At 39.8% G+C, this 24110-nt stretch overlaps 1 protein-coding gene across 1 annotated transcript; it reads right to left on the reverse strand.

Annotated features, from left to right (window-relative positions):
- Positions 1 to 4548: 4548 nt before the first annotated feature.
- On the reverse strand, positions 4549 to 11187 carry UTP23 (UTP23 small subunit processome component; the record flags this gene model as incomplete). Its single annotated transcript, XM_080695333.1, has 3 exons — positions 4549 to 4935; positions 5909 to 6083; positions 11000 to 11187. 3 exons carry the CDS (start codon positions 11185 to 11187, stop codon positions 4549 to 4551), a joined length of 750 nt encoding a protein of 249 aa, XP_080551459.1.
- Positions 11188 to 24110: the final 12923 nt, after the last annotated feature.

The following is a 24110-nucleotide window of genomic DNA, read 5'->3' on the forward strand; positions in this document are numbered from 1 at the left end:
ATGATTAGTTTGAACCTAAGCTCCTCCTACTAATGTAAGACATTTTGGTCATGGGCATATTTTCCAAGTGGTAAAATTAACCAAGGGTAGAAATCTAGTTGTAGAGGAGAAAAATAGCAGCTAAGACCTTTACATGGGTGTGTACAAAGGTTATGTGATAAGTTGGTATAGAGTCTTGGAGAGTTATTTAACTTGGATTTTGAGATGTGGGTAATCATTTCATACCCTTTTAGGGGAAAACTGCCATGTTCCTCTAAGTAAGGTAGAGATGTATGCAAATATTTAAGGAATAGAGATCTAAGTTAACATCACATACTAGTTAAATAGGAAAGAAATTAAGATGCATTGTGGTTGGCCAGGACTTTTGAGTTTTAAATGTGTGTATGTAATCTTTATTTTTAAAATCTTTATTTAAACTAATAATTCCTAAGGAAAGTTTATAGTACAATAAAATTTTATTTTAAACATTTAAATAATTCAAACTATCCATTCTACTCACACATATAAAACTATTAAATTTATAGAGTCACAGCCCTCTTGCTTTACCTAGATGCAGAGACATAAAATATGATCTCTTTTTTGCATAAACAGAAGGTGGAATATCTTTTACCTTTGAAATTTCTGTTTGAAAAGTTCTGAAATTACTTCAGTTTTAACTTATATACTTGTAAAAATAAGAAGTAGCTATAAGATTGTACAAATGTAGAGAACACAGAATCCTGTCCAAACACAACTGCAATTATTTTGGGATGTTTAACAGTCTTTAGAAAAATTGTTGTAATTTATTTATTTATTTATTTATTTATTTATTTATTTATTTATTTATTTATTTGAAGTACTGGGGATGGAACCCAGGGACATTTTACTTCCAAGCGATACCCCTGCGGGAAGCCATTAAGGTTTTCCCCTAAAAGAATATTTCTGACTCAGCTGACTGTCCTTCACCCAGAGTCAACAAGGTTTGGGGTTATGGAAAGTTCAAAGTAAAAGGTTTGAGAGAAGATCAGGTGGTGATGGCACGAGGGTACTGATTAACCTACCTGTAATGTATGTGCTTTGGATTGGTCTGTATTGTATTCTGGTGGTGGTAGCATGAGGATATTGATTGACCTGTAACTGTATAAATACCTCTAGAAAAATAAACCCATTGTCAGCCCAATAGAGAATACTGACCCAGGAGTAGTCATCAACCAGTAGAGATATTGACCCAGGAACAGGGGTGGGCAAGTAGAGATAGTAGGCTGGCGCCTCTCCCCATGTTAGAATTAAATATTCTGAGAATCAAATTTTTAGAGTTGAATTCTTCATCCTCACGCCTCTTTTCAGAACCCGTACTTTTGCCGGCTGGCTCCAGCATTCCCCAGTCTCACTAAGTTGCAAAGGGCTTCACTAAATAGCTGAGGCTGTCTGCGAACCACAGTCCTCCTGTGTCAACCTCCCAATTTCTGGGATTCAGGCCAGGCTCAGAAACATTGTTTTAGACTAGCAAATTTTTTTAGCTTAGCCGGGTGTGGTGGCCTACATTTGTAATCTCAGCATTTGGGAGGCTGAGACAAGAGGATCCACTTTCTGGGCTAGCCTCAGCTACTAGTGAGGCTCTCTGCAACTCAGTGAGACCCTGTTTCAAAATAAATAATAAAAAATAGGGCTGGGGTGTAGCTCGGGTAGAATGCCCCTGAGTTCCATCCCTGGTACTGCAAAAAATTCTAAGATCAAAAATATTTATGTCCCACTTTATCCACAACAAAGCTAATTGCTACCCTCTAAAGCAGAACTTATCAACATTTTCCCAGACAGGTATGGTTGCGCACGCTTGTAATTCCAGTACTTAGGAGGCTGAAACAGGTGGATCACAGGTTCGCAGCCAGCCTCAGCTACTCAGAGAGGTTCTCCACAACTTAGTGAGACCCAGCTTCAACATAAAGAATAAAAAATAGGGCTAGGGGGTATAGTTCAGAGGTAGGATGCCCCTGGGTTCAATCCATAGCACCAAAAAAAAAAAAAAAAAAAAGAATTGTAGTCTCATGGCTCCTCTCAGTTTACAGATAAAATATTAAAGATTAGAGTAGTGGTAGTATAAGAATAGTAGTCAATAAAGAACTCTAGTATCAGAATGTGATATTATTTTGTTAAAATATCCTTTTAGGTAATTTTACCAAAAAAATTTAAATGACTAATGAAAGTTTAAAACACTAAATATACCTCATAATTTTAATAACTACTGCATGGTTTTTTCCAGCTCTGCAGTTCTAGCTTGTAGACACTATGAATAGGCAACCAGATAGCAATGAATAGGTATAAATAAATTTTTAAAAAAGAATACCTAAAATTAAGATGGGTGTGGTGGCACATGCTTGTAATCCCAGCATTCGGGAGGCTGAGACAGGAGGATCTCAGTTTGAGGGCAGCCTCAGCTACTTAATGAGGCCCTTTGCAACTCAGTGAAACCCTGTTTCAAAATAAAGAATAAAAAAATTGGGCTGGGGGTATAGCTTGGAGGTAGAATGTCCCTGGGTTCCTCCCCAGTACCGCAAAAAAAAAAAAAGTTATTTATGATATACTTCATAGTTGATCACAATAATCAAGTGATACAAAATAAGAACCACTGCTCCAAGGTGTTAGGAGTTATGGATCCGATTTCACTTTTCTGGGAACTTAATGCATCAATCTTACAGGGCAAAAGCATTTGAATTTTGGCCTTATGGATGATTAAAACAGCTACAAAGTGGGGAGGCTGAGTGAAGTTTGGTTATTCATTTCCTAATTGAAGCCGGGCATAGTGCAACTGAGTGAGGCTCTCAAGAAACTAGCAAGACCCTGTTTCCAAATAAATAAAATCAGCCTGGTGATGTAGTTCAGAGGTAGAATGCCTCTAGGTTCAATCCCGAGTACCACAAAAACCAAGAAAACCAAACAAAACAATTCCTAATTCAATTAACCCTTACACTAATTTGGATACCTTCAATAATAAATTCATAGTCAATCGTAGAATATTATTTTGATATTCTTGCTCTTGAATTTATCTTTTACATTTAAAAGGAAATCATCATCCCACTGGAAAAACAGAGAACTCAGAAACAATATAGCGATTTTCCCCCAATACCCTATAAACAGTTAAGAGGTTCTTAAGGAAAACAGTAAAATGATTTTCAACCAAGACTCCTGTATTTGGCTAGATTATCAGTGCAACAAAGATGGTAGAGACACACGGCTACTGCAAATACGTATTGGGCTGAGGGTGTAGCTCGGTGGGTAGAGCACTCACCTAGCACGTGCTATGCTCTGGGTGCAATCCCCCAGCCCTGCAACAACAAAGACAAAAAAAAAATTCAAAAGTACATGTTTCCTACACACTCTATGTGCCACTACAGCAACAGAGAATATCAAATAAAACGATGTAGGAAATCAATGTGACAAAGTTCTCTGTATAAGGGCAAGACATACCTAAGTGATTGTTGAGTGGCATGCTCGTGCTCAGCAGAAAACCTTTGCACACACTGGAGGACATCAGAGGAATCTAGGTAAGTATCGGGGTGGGGGGGAACCTGATGATAGGTATGACCACATGAAAAGTTATACTGTGAGATCTTTATAGTGTTATTGGGAGAAAGTGGCAAGGTTAAGAAGGATGCTAAAAGAAAACGAGCCCTTTAAAGTCAGGAATAATAGTATAATGACTTTAATCATAGCACATCATTTGAATTTTTTTTTTTTTTTTTTTTTTTGGTGGTGGTACTGGGGTTCCTGGAAGCCCTTCTAACTCCAGGCTACACTCCCAGACCTATTTTTACATTTTATATTTGGAAACAGGGTCTCCTAAGCCAGCGCGCGCGGCTGGCTTCGAACCTGCGCGATCCTCCTGTCTCTGCCTCCCAAGCGCAGGGATTACAAGCGTGCGCCACCACGCCCGGCCATAGCATACCATTTAGATCAGCAGTGAACAATGCTGAAAAACTTGTCAACTCTGGTTATAATGGTGAAAATACTAAATTCATGATACAGATTAAAATATCTATGATAGCCGGGCGTGGTGGTGCATGCTTGTAATCCCAATGCTTGGGAGGCTGAGACAGGAGGATCACATAGGTTCAAAGCCAGCCTCAGCTATTGAGGCTCTCAGCTACTCAGTGAGACCCTGTTTCAAGATAAAGAATAAAAAGTAGGGCTGGGGGTGTAGCTCAGAGGTAGAATGCCCCTGAATTCCATCCCCAGTACTGCAAAAGGGCGGTGGGGCGGTTCCTCTGTTAAGAGGTGCTGCCTCTTTATTGTCACATGCCTTTTAGAACTGTTTGATGTTTAAAGCTAGTTGCATATAACACTAAAGGGTGACAGAGGGGAAGACAGAGATGAGAATTTTATAATGAAACACAACTCCCAAACCACTGAACTCTATCACACCTAATCTCAATAAGCAATTTTAAGCAAAAGCATATGGTCAAAATTCAGTTACAAAAATAAGTTTAGTATTTATTGTAAATACTTGTACAGTTACAATGTAAATTCATTTTTTTTTCAACTGAAAGTCTTTAAAGGTATTGAAATTATTCCTTATCCTTCTGCATTCTGCTGCTTCTCAGAAAGTTCTTTAGAGGTAGATCTGTTCCGAATTCTTTTTCTTTTCCTTTTCTTTTCAGATGCAGGCGATTTTGTGTCCTGGGCTTTTTTCTTTTTCTTCAAACAGCTAAGAGGATTGGGGCCGCTTATTTTCTTGCGCTTCTTCCTTCTTCTCTGTTCAGCGTTTTTGACTAACCCCTGTTCCTCTTTGAGGTGCTTGATACTTTCTTTCTCATGCACTGAGACAAGCTGACCTGACTCTATTGCTTTAACAAAAGCAATTGTTTTGGGAGAAGGTTTGTCCAAGACTATAGTGTTCTGGATAATAAACATAAGCGGAACTCCAGGCTTCTTCTTTACCTTCACAGATAAATTCTGATCCTATTAAAAGAAAAATAGGACTATTTAATTCAGATATGTGAATTAAGTTAAGGTACTTTAAATTTCTAAGAACTTAATGAGGATTATGTTAAAAATAAGATATCATAGATTTTATCTTTGAAATCAGCATTTCTCACTTATGATAAAGGAAGAGCATAAAAATTAAGTTCAAACAGTGTAAGTAGCAGCAGTAATGAACAAGATTTATCAATATTCTACAGCCACAAATTACAGATTAATGCAAAGGTAAATGTGTTGGAAGGTTCCCCTTGTTTCTACTATTAAAATATACTTTGAAAAAGGTCAAGAATATGCAAAGATGGGCTGGGTATGGAGCTTGGTGGTAAAGAAACTGCCTGGCGCCAGGCCCTAGGGTTAATTCTCAGCAGTGCAAAATAGTAAAAAATAAAAAGCACAAAGAAGTTGAAGAAACAGAAATTAAGTAGGCATTAGTTGACTCAGATTCTACATTCAGCTTAACCTCTATATAAGTTTTTAATTCTAATTTAAGCAAATCCGTATGTATATGAATTTCCTAGTTTAATATCAACCCCCAAATTCTCTTTTCTCATTTTGTCTTTAAAAGCCTAAAACACGCCATATTGGTGCTACAGTTTTAAAGGACAGAAATCATGACTTTTTGATAAGTAGAATTACAGGAATACGAGAAGGCAGGTATTGAACATGGTACGCAGCATCCTTGATCCACTCCTCTCCCTTGAAGAGCCCTGAAGCAGGTCTTCAGGTCCCTATGTCATCCTCCCTCACTCTCAAAAAGTGAACTTCAGCCTCTATGAAGAACTCAGTATTATTCATAAGGTTCTCTCTATTCTCAAAAGACAATTGCTTTTATTGATTGCAAATTAAAAGCCTACATTTTTAAAGTCTAAACACATCACTTTTTTCTCATTATAAAGAGCACCCTATGCAATATACATAGGGTTAAAACTTGTAGTTTAAAAAGTATTATCACCTGTGTTGCCACAAAATAATGATGAGGATTTTCTTCTTCAACCATGGATAGCAGACATTCTGATCCACTCACTGAACTCTTAAAATGGGGACAGTTTCGAACCTGGCATTTCTGTGCAATCAGTTTTGCTCCATATAAGTCCTTTCCCAATGTTTCTAACTCCTTTAATACACATCTAGAAAAATAAAAACAAACATGCTATTAATGGCTGACAGTTACAACAGAGACATTCTTTTTGTTTACATAAAGCAGCTATAAAACACAATACTCAAGTTTTTTCTTCTCTCTCTCTCTCTCTCTCTCTCTCTCTTTCTTTTGTGGCACTGGGGGTGGAACCCAGGGGCTTTCTACCTCCAGGCTACACTCCCAGAACTATTTATAATTTATTTGGAAACAGGGTCTCACAAAGATACTGAGAGCCTCATTAAGTAGCCGAGGCTGGCTTTAAACCTGCATCATCTTCCTGTCTCAGCCTTCCAAGTACTGAGAATACAAGCATGCACCACCACACCCAGCATGTAATAATCAAGTTTTTTAAATGTAAAACTCTTATCACTTCAGTTTCAATTTATCATACGGTAGCTGGGGACTTTTAAAAGACTTGGAAAAAGACATGCACCAAGTAGAAAGAATAATATGAATGCTTAAATGTCCTGCACACTTGTTACATGCCAAGCAGCATCTCTTCCCTCCTCCCCTCTACTCTTCCTCTCTTCCTCCACCACCCCCCCTTTCTGCTGGAGCTCAAACCCAGGTCCCTGCATATACTAACCAAGTACTCTGCCTCTGAACTGTATGCTCAGCCACTACAATCTCAAAATAACCCATGAGGTTAGGGAGCTTACTAACCTGTTCACAGACATTTCATGTGACATGTCCAAATGACTCTTTGGTAAAGCTGAGACATAAATCCAACTAGTTTGAAACAAATCTCAACCACAATGTAATAAGCTTCTATTTCAAGTATATATTGGTATACTTTTCAAATATTTTCAATTCAGAAAAGTTAAAATCCTCAAGTCTTTAGGTTGTTTAAAAACAATTCAATTTGCATTTTCATATTAATATAAGCCAATGTTTCTGAGTCTCATGTATAAACCACCCAAATCAGAATGACATGATCCTAAATTTTATTAATTCCTAGCTTCTTACTTATTCCAAAGTTTATATTTCTTATAGAAGAGCCAAATACAGCCAGTCATCCCTTCAAATCTTTGAGAAGCTGGTTCTAAAACCCCCACTGATACCAAAATCTGGGAATGCTCAAGTCTTTTATATAAAATGGCACAACCTCTGCAAATAGCCCACATATATCCTTTTGTATATTTTAAACCACTTCTAGATTACTTGTAATACCTAATACAATATAAGTGCCATGTAAACAGTTATGTTACATTGTTTAGGAAGTAATGACAAGTCTGCACATTCAGTACATGTAAAATTTTTCCTCAAAAACATTTTCTATCTGCAGTGAGTTAAGTCCACAAATGTGAACCTCATGGATATGAACAGCCAACTGTATTGACATCTTAATAAATCCTCAGATATTTCTCCCCATCCATTTTAGAAAAAAATTCGAGAACCACTGAGCCAAAGAGTTCTTCAATCCTCCCTGGCCCTTACCAGATTCTTCTTTGCTTTATACCTTTTATTATTTCATCCATTTCAATGGCTTTTTTGTTTCGTTTTGTTTTGTTTTTGTGTGTGGCACTGGGAATTGATCCCAAGGGCATTATACCTCCAAACTACATCCTTAGCCCTTTTTTATTTTTTGTTTTGAAACAGGATCTTGAAAAGTTGCTGAGTCTCGCTATATTGCTGAAACTGTCCCTGAACCTGAGATCCTCCTGTCTCCGCTTCCCAGGTCCTGGGATTACAGATGTGCACCACCACGTCCAGCTTTGTTTTGTTTTATAGTAAGATTTTAAACTGTTCTATAATCAAGTATTGCCGGCTACCTACTGAATATTTCTTACAATGACAATGTCCTACCATCAGCTTTTGATTCACCACATCTAAAATCAAACTACTTTTCTTGACTCCAAATTTCTCCTCTAAGACTTGCTATCTTTTTGAAATTATTATTTTCCCAGATCCTATGGATAGAAATGAGAAATCACATTTGGCCCTTTCTTCCTACCCCTATTCCATAAGTGCTTAGTCCTACCTATCTCAGTGGTCTCCTTGTAGAAATCTGGGGTGCCTGCCTTTCTTCTTCCAGCTTCAGGCTCCCACTATTTTTTGACTGGACAACTAAAAAAAGGTCTGATGGTCTTCACTCTCTCACTAATTTACCCTCATGCTGCTCAAGTTATCTTTTCTAAAATAAAACCCAAGTCTGATAAAATTCTACTGTTTTACTGCATCGATAACTCTAAATCTCGCCGGGAGTGGTGGCGCACGCTTTTAATCCCCACACTTAGGAGGCTGAGACAGGAGGATCGCACGGGTTTGAAGGCAGCCTCAGTTACTTAGTGAGGTTCTCGGCAACTTAGTGAGACCCTGTTTCCAAACAAAATATAAAATAGGTCTGGGAGTATAGCCCGGAGGTAGAAAGCCTCTGGGTTCCACCCCCAGTACCACCAAAAAAAACCTCTAAAATCTCTTCAATTTTGACCCTCTAGATCTAACTACTTCTGTTCAAGATACACACTGTACAGGGGGGAAAAATAGATAAACTGCTTATAGCCAGAAGCAAACAATTCAGGAGCAGAAGCTACTAAAGGCCTCATGGGACAGCACTAAAGGCTAATGGGATGAAAATTTTTAGGATATCTGTAAACCAGTTGATGCAGCATTCTTTTTTTTTTTTTTTTTTTTTGGTGGTACTGGGGATGGAACCCTTCCTTCTACCTCCAGGCTACACTCCCAGACCTATTTTATATTTTTATTTGGAAACAGGGTCTCTTAAGGCAGCGGGAGGCTTTGAACCTGCGATATCCTCCTGTCTCCACCTCCCAAGTGCAAGGATTACAAGTGTGCACCACCACGCCCGGCCCTTGGCCCTTGAAATTTTTTGAATATAAAAAGTATTCAGGAAACAGTGTTATTTGGAAAAGGCGACTACTGACACAGTATACAAAGTAAAAGCTGTGTTTGTCTATGTGTTTAAAAGTTGGATGGAGGATACAGTATGCCTTAACTGGTTACTCATAAGTAGTAGTAGCAATTTTTTTTTTTTGCCTTTTTTTAAAGTGGTACTGAAGATTGAACCCAGGTGCATTCTACACTTCCAGTCCTATATTATTCTTTATTTTCAAACAGGGTCTCACTAAGTTATTGAGGGCTTCACTAAGTAGCTGAAGCTAGCCAGGAACCTGCATTCCTTCTGACAGCCTCCCCCATACTGGGAGGTGTACAACACCATAGCCTGGCTTTTTTTTTCTTTTTTTCTTTTTAAAGTAAATATTGTACAGTAAACGTACCAAGTTCTTCATAATCTAATCTTAATTTGCCTTTTTCTTTTTTCTTTTGCGGGTCTGGGGATGGAAATCAGGGGCATTCAACCTCTGAGCTACACCCCTGCCCTATTTTTTATTCTTTATTTTGAAACAGAGTCTAAGTTGCTGAGGGCCTCACTAAGTAGCTGAGGCTGTCTGCGAACTGCGATCCTCCAGCCTCAGCCTCCTGAATGCTAGGATTACAAGCGTGCGCCACCACACCCGGCTCAATTTGCCTTTTTCCTACTACCATTTCCATCCAATTGTATTCTATACTGTAACCTCTTCCCCAGGCATCCCACAACTCTATCTGTTCAAGATGTCACCAAAACAAAAAATGTCATTCTTTTCGGTTCTTCAAAATAGTTCTTCCCCCGGGCATGGTAGCACATGCTTGTTAACTCAGTAATTGGGAGGCTGAGACAGGAGGATGGCTGGTACGAAGCCAGCCTCGACAATTTAGCAAGGCCCTCAGCAACTTAGTGAGACTGTCTTTCCAAATAAGAAATATCAGGCTAGGGTGTTAACTCGGAGGTAAAATGTCTCTGGGTTGAACCCCCATTCACACACACACACACACACACTCACTCTAGTTCTTCCCCATGGAACTGAGCAAATGAATGGGCTCAAACTTTATCTTCTCTACAAAACCTTCCATATTCCCTCTGTCCTCCGTGCCATCCGCACAATGTTTTCCCCCAAGGGTTCTAAGTCTTAGATGAAGTGGGGAAACATTTGACCTGGAATAAAAACACACCCAATGACAAGGTTAACTAGCTCATTTCACAGGCCACTAGGGCTAGGATTTTGTCAAAAACAACAAGGTATCATCAGTGGCTGGAGTAGTGTTTGGAACTTAAACAAACGGTCATGGGCAAATCTCTTAATCTTGACTTTTTATTTTCCTGGATAACGAAGATGCCATCTCATAGGGCCATTATAAGGCTTGAAAACTTTGGATTTAAACTAGAATGTTATGCAAATAACAGCCAACATCTAAAGAGATAGGTTTGAATACTAAAAAGTGCTCTTGGAAGCCGGGCGTGGTGGCTTGTAATCCCCGCGCTTGGGAGGCTGAGACAGAAGGATCACGCAGGTTCGAAGCCAGCCTCAGCGACTTAGTGAGGCTCTCAGCAACTTGGTGAGACCCTGTTTCTAAATAAAATATAAAATGGGTCTGGGAGTATAGCCGGGAGGTAGAAAGCCTCTGGGTTCCACCCCCAGTACCACAAAAAATAAAAAATAAAAAATAAAGAGTGCTCTTGGTATAATATATCCTATACGACGTTACAGCAACCTTACAGATAGTTGCGATCTCTAGTCTGAAGCTGAGCAATCTGAAATTCAGAAAGGTTAAATAACTTGCCCGAAACCAAAGAGCTAGTAAGACTGGGATCAAGACTGGCAGCCAGGTCTCCCTAACTACGAGCTCCAGTTCTTATTCGTCGGGCTAAGGACACGAGATACTAGCCGGGCACTGCAGACTCGGCTCACGCTGAAGACGGGCGAGGGTCTCCTAAGCGCCTCCACTCAAGTGTCAACTCCTGGGCGGGCCGGTCTGCCCCTCGCGTGCTCGCGCTGGGGCCCAAGAGCAGCGACCGCCTCGCCCGTCGCACCCACTGCGCCTCCTCCCCGGGCACTCCGGGCCCACCTGGTGGTGCACAGCTGCGTCTCCCCCATAAGGTAGCGGGGCAGCTGCTCCCGCAGCTGGATGCGGCCCCGCAGCGCCGCCTGACAGAAGGTGCCGTCCAGCAGGATCTGGTACGGCTCGCGGACTCCGAAATTGTTGCGAAAGAAGCCCAGGTGCTTCTTGGCGTGTTTCTGCCTGGTGATCTTCATGCCTGACTTTCTCCGACCGAGGCCACCACACCTGAAAACAACAGCGCAATCTTAACACTAGCCTAGACAATCTGCAACACCTCTGATGTCTCCCGGAAATGAAGCGCCCTTGACCCCGGAAGTAAACGCCCCCGCCCCCCAGGCCTGCCTCCAGGGTTACGTCACTCCCAGAGGAGCGCGCGCGTCTATCTCCGTGCCCGCGCTTCAAGGGGCAGAGTCACGTGGGCGGAGTCTCGAGGGGCGTGGTACCCGGGGCGGGGCTTGCGCCTGCGCAGAAATAGCAATAAGGGCGCGATTCCGCGCAGGGGCGCGCGTGCACAATCTTCAGTCAGAGTAAAAAAATTGTACCGGTATGTGTAGCTCCTTACCTGGCGCATGGCAAACTTCTAAAAGACCGGCAGTATAAAAATAGCCAGTGATAGCCGGCCGTGGTGGCGCACGCTTGTAATCCCTGCGCTTGGGAGGCTGAGACAGGAGGATCATGCAGGTTCGAAGCCAGCCTCAGCTGGCTTAAGAGACCCTGTCTCCAAATAAAATATAAAATAGGTCTGGGAGTGTAGCCCAGAGGTAGAAGGCCCCTGGGTTCCATCCCCAGTACCACACACACACACACACACACACACACACACACACACACACAAAATAGCCAGTGGTAATATTGAGCCTGAATATATTCCAGAAATGGTTCTAAGTGATTTACCCGATATTATTGTTTTTATAATACCCAAGTGAGGGTAGGAAAGGAACCAATACTGAACAGCTATGAATTTGGAAGTTTGCACCGGCTGCTTTCTCAATAAAAAAAGGTTACGCGATTCATTAGTATCTGGAACCCAGGTCACCTCCCTGGAGTAACATTTTTTCTTACTGAACCCCAATAGGAATTTGCTCCACTTGGGAGCCACTGTTAGGGTTAAGAGTCTTACTCTTTTGTCTCTCCTTCTCATTTTGAGATCATCTTAAGATCACTCGATGTTTTGGAAGAACTTTCAAGAGCGTCTTTTCCTAGGAGTCCTAAGCCCTGAACCAAAGTTCTGGTTCTGCCATTAATCTGGCTTTGCCAGCTCCCCAAGAGACCTGGGTATAGTGAGACTTCCACCTTCTAACTGCTTGCAGCCTAGTTCCATTTTAAGGACCTTTTATGCCCAGACCTTCTGACATAGAAAAACTATGTGCTAATGACAGGAAGGTACAAAGCTGATGGAAGTTTTGGGAATTACTTGGTCAATTTGATTAATGAAGAGATTGAATCAGAAAATTTCAAGTTCCCCAGTGGCTAACTGCCGAATATCCACTTCAAGGAAAAATAATCAGAGTAAGGAGTATGGAATTTTGCATTTTTGTCCTGTTCTGGAATCTGTCCCAGATCTAGTTTTGGCTAAAGATTGAAAGAACCATCACAGAACAAAATGATTTACAATGTGATTGAAATGTGTTGTTTGCATTGGAGTTTTATTTCAATATATAAGTTTATGAAATTGGAACTAAGTTCTATAACGTTAGCCCTGACCAGAGACCCAGCACTTCACTTAGATGGCTGCTTTCATTTAGCTGGAAATAAATTTAAAAAGTGGAAGCCATGAAAAATCACTGTAGACTTGGATTCACGTTCCTTGAGCTTAAGTGCTCTCTATTTTCTGATTTGAGTCTTGTCTTTATTCCTGTATGCCAATTCCTCACCCCTAATATACTTTCACCAGAGTCAGAGAAATGATATAACCCCAGCCTGGTCAAACAATTAAAACCTCCTCCTCCTCCTCCTCCTCCTCCTCCTCCTCCTCCTCCTCCTCCTCCTCCTCCTCCTTCTTCTTCTTCAATGGGCTCACAAACTGATCTACTAGCTCCTTAGCTACTTTTCAGTAAGAAGAAAAACGGAGCCCGGGATGATGGCACATACTTGTAATCCCAGTACTTGAGATGCTGAGACAGAAGCATTACAGATTCAAGATCAGCCTCGGCCACCTAACTAGACCTTGTTTCAAAAGAAAAAGAAAAAAGGGCTGGGGGTATAGCTTGGAAACTCGGAGATAGAATGCCCCTGGGTGTACCAAGAAAGAAAAAAGAAAAGAAAGAAAAAAGAAAAATATGGTATAGCACTAGGCATTTGTGTCCCATTCTACTTTGTTGTTTTGTTTTGCTAAATGACAGCATAATTTTTTCAATCTCTCTCTCTCTCTCCTTCTCTCTCTCTCCATCTCTCCATCTCTCTCTCTCTCTCTCTCTCTCTCTATATATATATATATATATATATATATATATACATATATATATATGATGGTTCCAATTTACACACCTACCATTATTATGAAAACATAAGGACATCCCATAATGTTAATTATGAAGTTTAAAATAAAGTTTGAAAAGTTGCTGAAAACCTAGAGAGAACTTGTTTCAAAACAAAATAAAAGAGGGCTGGAGGTGTAGTTCAGAGGTAGAATGCCCATGAGTTCCATCCCCAGTACTACAAAATATAAATAAATAAATAAAAGTTTTCTAACACTGCAGTGTTTCTTAAAATGTGATCCAAGGACTACAGAAAAAGCTCTTACTATGCTTGTTTAAAATGTCTCTTCCAAGCCAGGAGTGGTGATGCTCGCCTGTAATCCCGGTACTTGGGAGGCTGAGACTGGAGGATTGCAGATTCGAGGTCAGCCCCTGCAAGTAATGAGATTCTCATCAACCTACTGAGACCTTGTTTCAAAATAAAAATGTAGGGCTGAGGGTGTATCTCAGAGGTAGAATGCCCCTGGGCTCAATCCCCAATGCCACCAAATAAAATAAAATAATAAAATAAATGCCCTTTTTCGATTCAGAAGAAGCACTGGGAGAGAGGAGGACTACATCAGTCTACTTTTCATCTGCCAGGGCTCCTAGGGGATGCCTGAAAGCATAGATAGTCCTGAACCCTACATATACTGTGTTCTTTCCTATACCTATGATAAAGTTTAAATTCTAAATTAGTCACAGTAAGAGATTATAAATTATAATAATAAAATCAGACAATGATAACAATAAGCCATAATCAAAGCTATGTGAATGTGGTCTCTCTTTTTCTCTCAAAAAATCTTAATTGTATCGTAGACCTTAGCAACCTCTCAGCATCAGTTGTTGTTTGTGTTAAGTATTCCCGTTTACTAAGTAATTAACAGATGGGTCGTGCGTACAGTATCTTCAGAGGAGGTGACGTTTATTAGAATCCCCCACGTCATATTGCTCATTAGTGTTTCTGAGTAACCTTTCGCGGTAAAGCACCACTATTTAGTCGGTCTGATATTTTATTAAGTTGTCCACTTAATACACTTTTGTCCAGATGCCAAATGACCTAGCAATCAATATTTGGCCACAACCAAGGCAGAAGTCAAATATTGCCATTAGTGAGTGAACTATTTGAATATTTTAAGTCAGAAATTTCAAAATTATTATAAGTAGGGCTGGGGAGATAGCCTAGTGGCAGAATACTTGCTTATTATGTATAAGGTCCTTGGTTCAATTCCCAGAACAATTTTTCAAATTATTACAATATTATTAAAACTTTAATAATAATTGAAAAAAATTGACCTTATATTTGAGAAACAATAATATCTTTTTTTATGCTAGAGATTGAACCGAGAGGCATTTTGTCTCTGAGTTACACTCCAGCCCTATTTTATTTTTATTTTGAAAGAAAGTCTAAGTTGCAGAGGGCCTCACAAAGTTGCTGAGACTGGTTGCTAACCTGTGATTCTCTGGTCTCAGTCTCCCAAGTACTGGAATTATAAGCTATAATAATATTGTAACGTTGCTAGCTGTTAGCTTTTCCCCCAGATAACTGCACTGGAAATTTTCCATGCCAAATAGACACTCACCTTTAGCTAAGGTGCATAAAAGCTTAATTTATTTTTTTTATTTTTTTCGTACACTTCATGTTCTTTATTATGCCTGGATCAAATATAATTTACATGTTGTACATGATTCTGAAGGATTTTCTTCATGAAATTTTGACGAAGGCAAGTTGACCTGAGAATGATTTATTCTTGAAAGGTGTGACTAACTCCCAAATTCAACTTTTTCATGAAAGATTTATGGCCTAAATGGAATTAAATAGGTAAACATTAAATACAATTCACAATGGTTATTTTATTTCATCCCATACATGTAAGTATAGTTTTGTTTAACTTCATAAGCATTAGAGAATTCATCTAAGACATCTATTGTGATGTTATTCTGCCTTATGTGGGTATTTAAATATTTATAAGTATTTGTTAACATCCATTAGCTCAAAAAGAATACTATGTTCTTCCTAAATTATCTAGTTAGCATGCTCTTTAAATAATTTAGCTAAATAATTTTTTCTTTTGATACTGGGGATTAAATTCAGGGGCATTCTACATCCAAGCTACATCCCAGCACTGTTACAATTTTATTTTGAAACAGGATCTTGTTGAGTTACTGAGGCTATTCTTGGACCTGTGATCTTCCTGTCTCAGACCCCCCAAGTACTGGGATTACAGGTGTGTGCCAACTCACTCTGGCTATAAAGTGTGTGTGTGTGTGTGTGTGTGTGTGTGTGTGTGTGTGTGTGGTGTGTTACTGGGGATTGAACCCAGGGGCATTCTACCTCTGAGTTACATCCCCCAACCCTTTATAATTTTTGTTTATAAACAGACTCTCACTACTTGCTGAGACTGTCCTTAAATCTGTGATCCTCCTGTCTCAAACTCCCAAATACAGGGATTACAAGCATGTGCTACCATGTCCAACTTATATAATGTATTTTAAAACAAGTGAGGCAAACTGCTTTGTATTGGATTATTGATGTCCTATGGAGTTCTTCATTGACTTCAAGTCCTATGAAGCTCTTTATTTAATATATCAAATATTAAGGTTTGATCTAGAGACTCACTTTTTTTGTTTTTTGTTTTTGGTGGTACGGGGTTCCTGAAAACCCTTCTACCTCTGGGCTACACTCCTAGACACCTATTTTTTATATTTTTATTTGGAAACAGGGTCTCTTAAGGCAGCGAGGCTGGCTTCAAACCTGTGCAATCCTCCTGTCTCCGCCTCCCAAGCGCGGGGATTACAAACGTGCGGCCACCACTCCTCGCTAGAGGCTGTCACATTTTATTTATTTATTTATTTATTTATTTTGGTGGTACTGGGGTTCCTGGAAGCCCTTCTACCTCCAGGCTACACTCCCAGACCTATTTTTACATTTTTATTTGTAAACAGGGTCTCCTAAGCCAGCGCGGGCGGCTGGCTTCGAACCTGCGGGATCCTCCTGTCTCCGCCTCCCAAGCGTGGGGATTACAAGCGTGCGCCACCACGCCCGGCGAGGCTGTCACATTTTAAAAAATAATTTTTATTTTCCATATTAAAAAGTAATTTAAATTTTTTTTTAAATTAGAAAAAATTTTTTAATTAAAATTTTAAAAAAATTTAAAAAGCAATACATGGGCCGGCCGTGGTGGTGCATGCTTTTAATCCCTGTACTTGGGAGGTTGAGACAGGAGGATCACACAGGTTCGAAGCCAGTCTCGCTGCTTTAAGAGACCCTGTTTTCAAATAAAATATAAAATAGTTCTGGGAGTGTAGCCCAGAGGTAGAAAGCCCCTGGGTTCCACTCCAGTACCACCAAAAGAAAAGAAAAGAAAAGAAAAGAAAAGTAAAGTAAAGAAAATAAAAGAGAAGTAACACATGCCTGTTATAACAAGTGGAACAGTAAAAGGATGTGTATAGCTGGGTGCAGTGGTGCCTGTCTGTAATTCCAATACTTGGGAGGCTGGGACATAAGGATCACAGATTTGAGGATAGCCTTAGCAAGTAGTGAGACCCTGTTTCTAAGCAAAAATTAAAAAGGACTGGAGATATAACTCAAAGGTAGATTCCTCTGGGTTCAATCCCCAGTAAAACACACACACACACACACACACACACACACACACACACACACACACACACACACACCACATGCTCTGTAAAGCTTACTTGTATAAAATGAGAGAAACCTGACAGACGTGTTTGAGTTAGCTGATGTTCACCAATACAATTGCCCTTCTCAAAATTCTAACTTTTTCTGGTGATACTGGGGGTGGAACCCAGAGGCTTTTTACCTCCGGGCTATACTCCCAGACCCTTTTTTTAATATTTTATTTGGAAACAGGGTCTCACTAAGTTGCTGAAAGCCTCACCAAGTAGCTGAGGCTGGCTTTGAACCTGTGCGATCCTCCTGTCTCCGCCTCCCAAGTGCGGGGATTACAAGCGTGCGCCACCACACCCAGCCTCAGAATTCTAACATTTAAGATTTCTCTAAAAGGTGTAATGTTTTCAAAGTAAACTAAAGCAAATCTGTTTTACAGACCATATAAAATATCTTGACATTTGATAATTTTGAAAGTATAAGCAATTTGACTTGACTTTGCTGTCAGTGGAATGTATTTCCCACTGAGAAAGTCAGTTAAATGAGAGCCCCGGATGCTGGGGCAAGGACCGTCAAAGAAATGTTCGTGTCACCCAGTTGTCAACTAAAGAAACCAAAAACGATTTCTATTAGCCCTGCTGGTGCCAGTGAACTCTTCCTTCAGATCAAAGGACAAAGGAGAAAACTGCCTCTTTGAAAACGGTTTCAAGGGATTCCTTTCTGTCAAGGATATTTCTAAACAAGACAGTATCCAGGGAGTGCCCACCATCAGCTATCGGATGACTCTTGTGATGACCCTAAAATTAGACTAGCAAGTTGGCTATAATAGTTTATTCGAATGAAATCATGCTCACAGAGAATGATACTAATAAAATAAAAATAAATATAAGATGAAAATAAAATAAGATAAAATAATGATAATATTGTAGAGCATACTGTCAAGTTGGGTAAATTGAAAGGAATTCAGTGTCTCACTATACAGGATTTGAATAGGGCTCTCTGTTGGCATTTTATTACAAGATGTTTAATGGCATTAAAGTGGTGAGAACAAAAAAATCAATAGAGAAGAGCAAAAAGTTAGTATCACCATGAGAAAAATGTTGTACTTTGATGCAAGACAAACTGCCATTTGAAATTTAATTAAATCATAATGGAAACTGGTAGAGAAGTTCATTCCACAAGGAGTCATTCATTTGAACTTATCAGAGCATTCTAGAAGATTAATGAATCCTTGTGAAATTACTCTAGGTAAGCAAATATTATTACTGTTACTTAAAGAAGTTCAAATATTGAAAACGATGTCAGGTCGAACTTTTAAGGGATTTTCTAAAAGCACTATTTATTTATATTGAGCAAAATGTCGAAGACACCTCTTTCACTCACGGTTTCTCATATATTTTTAAGCAGCAGGAGGACTCCAGGGCAGAAACTGAACTCCCATGGGCAAGAAATTAAACGTGCTTTCAACAATCCAGTAGAATATTATTTCAAAGTCTAGTGTTTATAACTGAATTGTGCCAATATGAAGTATTAATTACATGGTATTTTACAAAATAAAAATTACTCTCAGAATCGTCTCAAATTTTTTCAGTGTAAGATCCCTTTGTAATAGTAGTTAGTAACTCATTAATCAAAATACTGGGATAGGGGTCCAAATGTCATTTTAAAAATTATTATTTTAGCAAACATATAGAAAATGCCCACATGCTGAGTCTTATGTACAAATGGATATTATTTTCTTTTTATTGGCTCTGACTCTACCCTCCCTATTGTTCCTTTCATAATACTGAACAAATCATTTAGCTCTTCAAAGTATGACCTCACATAGACTCATTCCACATCTGGACACAAAAAGGAGGCACATGACTTTATGTGATCCCCTCAAAAATGAAAAGGACTTTTTCTATGGTTGGGGAAAAGTTTTTGTGACAAGAAAGAAGCAAAAAGTGTATTGTATCAATTGCTCCTGGCAGCTATTTTGAGATTATAATGGTAGTCAGTTTTTGGACAGGACAAAAATGGTATAAAAGACAGGAGAATCATATAGTTGTGAAACTGGAATATTTATGCTGCTTTATTTCTGGTAAGCCCTTCGATAGACACCCAGGTATGTGATAAAGTACAGTGCCTTTTATTATTTAAATAGTTTTATTGCTTTTGGTTATTTACAGCCTGAAGCAAGCAGTGTGTGTGTGTGTGTGTGTGTGTGTGTGTGTGTGTGTGTGTGTGTATTGAACCCAGGGGTCTACCTCTGAACTACACTCAGCCATCTATCTATCTATCTATCTATCTATCTATCTATCATTTATTATCTATTTACTTACTTATTTAGCAGTACTTGGGATGGAACCCAGAGGCATGGTACCTCCAAGCTACACTCCCAGCCCTATTTTTTATTCTTTATTTTGAAACAGGGTCTCACTAAGTTGCAGAAGGCCTCACTAAGTAGCTGAGGCTGTCCACGAACTGCGATCTTCCTGTCTCTCATTTTTTATTTTGAAAAGGGTCTCGCTAAGTTGCCAAAGGCCTTGCTGAGTTGCTGAGGCTAACTGCAAAACTATCATCCCCTTGTCTCAGCTTCCCAAGTACTGAGATTAGAGGTCTGCACCACCTTTGTGTACAGGGAATTGCATCCAGGGACCTTCTACTTTTGAGCTCTACTCCCAGCTTAATTTTATTTTGAAACAGGGTGCTGCTAAGTTGCTGAGGCTGTCTCTGACCCTGTGATCTCCTCTCTTAACTTCCCAAGTACTGGGATTATAGGCACGTACCACCATGCATAGCTCTATGTTAGTATCATTATGGCTACTGTTATTGGCATTTGGCTAGCTAATCCAGTACTTAATTTTCCTCCCCATTCGCTTCTTTCTCCTGAGATGCTCCAGAGCATTCTTGATGGAATGTTTGTCAGATCTAGGCAAATATGTCCAAGGCGTATGCTATAAATGATAGTGTATAATATCTTCATAACACTTTGCTTTAAGGATATTGAACACAGTCTTTATATGTTCTTATCCTTGAAAATAGAGTGAAAAGACTGACATGCAGAAGGAAATGTTGCTATTACCTACTTGTAATGATTTCCCAAAGGCATCTTTCCCACTTGACTTAAACATTAAGCAAAGTAGTGTTTTAAGCCAAATGATTTTCTTTGTCCAAATGAAAAGTGTACTTATTTATTTATATTTGCAGTACTGGGGATGGAACCCGGGGACATTCTACCTCCAACCTACACCCCAGCGTTATTTTTTTATTCTTTATTTTGAAACAGGGTCTCACTGAGTTGCAGAGGGCCTCACTAAGTAGCTGAGGCTGTCCACGAACTGCGATCCTCCTGTCTCAGCCTCCCGAATGCTGGGATGACAAGCGTGCGCCACCACGCCCGGCTGAGAAGTGTACTGATTTAATCCAGAACTTTAGGTTTGCCTTACTTATGTGCTTGTGATGGTTTGGATGTGTCCCCACAAAAGCCTATGTGTCACAAGTTTGGCGGCTAGCCTGTGATGCTACAGGGGATACTGGGAGGTGATGGAATAGTCTGGGTTTGAGCCTACTGAAAGAAGGCAGGTCACTGGGGCGAGCCCTTGAATGGGACATTGGCCCTCGTTCTTCCTTCCTCTCCTTGCTTCTTGGCCACCAAGAGGTGTACAGTTCTCCTCTACCTCATTCTCTTGTCATGATACAGTGTGTTGCCATGGGCACAAAGCAACAGGTCCAAGCAAACATGGATTGAAACCTCTAAAACCATGATCCCTTTTGGGGTGTGGGGAGTTCACACATGCTGCCAGTGTTCTACCACTGAGCCATCTTCCTAGCCCCTCTTGTGTTTTATTTTGAGTTAAGAGTCTTGCTGAGTTCCCTAGGATGGTCTTTGTGCCTACGACTTCCAAATAGCCAAGATTTCAACCACTCACCCCCACACACAACCTGGCCTTTCTTCTTTTTAACTTTTGAGGATCTCGGGTATTTTGTAACATTCACTGAAAATTGACTAACAGTGACTGAGTAATTGCCTCTTAAGACATTGCTTATGTTTAATTTTCGTATTTTAGACCTAGTTCTTTAATAATGATGGTACCATATTCTATACTCCCATTCCCATAGAGTTTCTTTTTGTGTGTGTGTTTGTGATACTGGGGGTGGAACTCGGGAGTTTTTCTACCTCTGGGCTATACTCTCAGATCTATTTTGTACTTTTTTATTTGGAAACAGGGTCTCACTAAGTTGCTGAGAGGCTCACTAAGTAGCTCAGGCTGCCTTTGAACCTGTGCGATCCTCCTGTCTCAGCCTCCCGAGCGCTGGGATTACAAGCGTGCGCCACCATGCCCAAACCCAGGCCCCAGAGAGTTTCTGATCCTTTCTCAGGAGTGAGTAGTGATGGAGAGTGGAGTTCCTAATTCTCCCTATACCCAGTTATTTTCCACTTCTAAGGAAGGAGTGCCTTATCAAGTGTTTTGGAAGATGCCATAATGCTACATTGCCTAAAACTATATCCTCCAGGGAACAGATGAAGGTAATAAGCTGTTGCTCTTATCCTTCAGCTCAAAGGAGGAGGAGAGAGAGGATGACTTAGAGGAGGAAGAGGAAGAGAAAAAAGAAAGAAGAAAATATTTTTTCATCCCTTTCCTAGAAGATAATTGCACAAAAGAGATTTTAAAAAATACGCAACCCTTATACAGTCTCTTGTTAACCCTCAATCACGGTGTTTCGTTGCTTCCTCTTTTTCTGGTAGATACCAGAGAGGATCTCCTACCCCAGTTGTAAGCCATGAATATACAGTTTCTTCTGAGAAAAATAGGAAATAGAGGGGTCAGATTGCTTTCTACCCAGTTCCTTTATACTAAGCCAGGAACAGATGCTCAGTTGGTCCTATAGAGTTGGCTGGGAGCCCTGAACCAGAAATGCTTCATGTCTTTCTGCTCTGTCATTGAATACACTACTCAGCTCAGGCCCAAGACCGGCAGATGTTCAAAGGAGCTGTGCCTTCCACAGAGGTCTGAAAGCAGGTAACAATTGAGTAGGAACAGATATTTTATTATATTGTTTTACAGTACTGGGGATCAAACCCAGGGACATTCTACCTCTGAGCTACACCCCTAGCCCTATTTTTTTCTTTTTTCTTTTTTAACAGGAGCTCATTAAATTGCAGATGACCTCACTAAGTAGCTGAGGTGGCGGTGAACCTGCGATCTTCCATCTCAGCCTTCTAAGTCCTGGGATTCCAAGTGTGTGCCACTATACCTGGGGGTAGGAATAGACATTTATAGAAAAAAAAAAAAAAGAACTGCTGGGCGTAGTAGTGAGACTCTCATAGTACTGAGACTCAGCAAGTAGTGAGGCTTTCATCAAGCAAAAGAGACCCTGTTTAAAAAAAATAGGATGAGGATGGGGGTGTAGTTAAGATGTAGAATGCCTCTGGGTTCAAACCCTGGCATACACATATACACAAATCCTTTGGCCAGGCATGGTGCATGTCTATAATCCCAGTAGTTGGGAAGCTAAGACAGGAGGATTACAGGCTCATGGCCAAAGGACAGCCTCAGCAATTTAGCAAGGTCTTCTGCAATTTAGCAAGACCATAAAAACAAACAAACAAACAAAAACAACCAGGGTGTAGCTCAGAGGTAGAATGTTTCTGGGTTCAATCCCCAGTACCACGGATAAATAAATAAATAGTTAAAAATTAGAAAAACCTCTGGCTCATCTGAATATGGAACAGGAATAAAGTGATATTTAAAAAAATGTTTTGGCTCATCTTTAGTGTCTTGATTCTTTTACTTTATTGGCTTGAAAGAGAATTAAGTAAGTCATAGACAAATAAGAAAAAGCAACAGCTCTAATAGTGGCTGGTTCTAGGGCACAGACTGGTCACCGCCTCCCATTCAATGGGCTATGTTTTTCTAGTGGGTAGAGTTGTTATGCCACACAAGAAAAACTAGGCAGTCTATTTATTTTTTCAGTTTTTTTTTTAACATGGGGAATGGCAGGCTACTCTCTGCTCCCTGTCCCAATGTGGTGGTCACCATGGCCAGGCCCTGTGGCTTGGTTTGGAAGGCTCCTGCTGACATCTTTTTTTTCCCTTTGACTACATTTGAAATATTTCCAGTAAATATAATATTATGTTAAAAACTTTTGTTCCTGCAACAGAGAGAATGAAGAACATATTGTCAGAAATACATGGAATTTATTTCCTCCAAAAATGAATATCCACAATGAAATTAGAGTCTACAATATAAAACTGACTCGTATTGGGTACAGATATATAACTTAATGGTGTAACCAACTGTCTTTGGGTGACTGAATCTATTTAGTATTTTCATTCAATCCTTTATTTTCTGTGTACTTTAGGTTTACTTTGTTCTTATTTTTCTTAACGATCTTAAAAAAGAAACTTAGATGATCAATTTTGAGGTATTTCTTTTTTGTAGCAGGTATTTAGCTTCAAACTTCTCTCTCTGCGCTAATGTAGCTAATGCCCTCTGAGTTTTGGTATTTTTATTTTCCTATTCATCCAGTCCAGTGTGTAAATTTTACTTTTTATTGTAGGTGACTATCTTTGTGACCTTGAGTTAAAGATTTCTTAGAACAATCTATAATGTAGAAAATAATAAAGTGATGCATGTGTGTTTTAATTTCTCTTGAGACCTTCTCTGTGACCTATGAATTATTAAAGTATATTGTTTAGTTTTCAAATATTTGTTTTTATTTTTTATTTTTTATTTTTTTGTGGGTCTAGGGATGGAACCCAGCAGCGTTCAACCTCCAAGATATACCCCCTGCCCTATTTTTTTATAATTTATTTTGAAACCGGGTCTCACTGAGTTGCAGAGGGCCTCACTAAGTAGCTGAGGCTGTCCGCAAACCATGATCCTCCGGTCTCAGCCTCCCGAATGCTGGGATTACAAGCGTTCGCCACCACGCCTGGCTAGTTTTCAAATATTTGAAAAACATTTTTTTTTTTTGCGGTACTGGGGATGGAACCCAGGGATATTCTACCTCTAAGTGACACCCCATCCTTAGTTTTTTA

The sequence above is a fragment of the Muscardinus avellanarius genome (assembly GCF_963383645.1).
Source record: "Muscardinus avellanarius genome assembly, chromosome: 4".
Lineage (NCBI taxonomy): Eukaryota > Metazoa > Chordata > Mammalia > Rodentia > Gliridae > Muscardinus > Muscardinus avellanarius.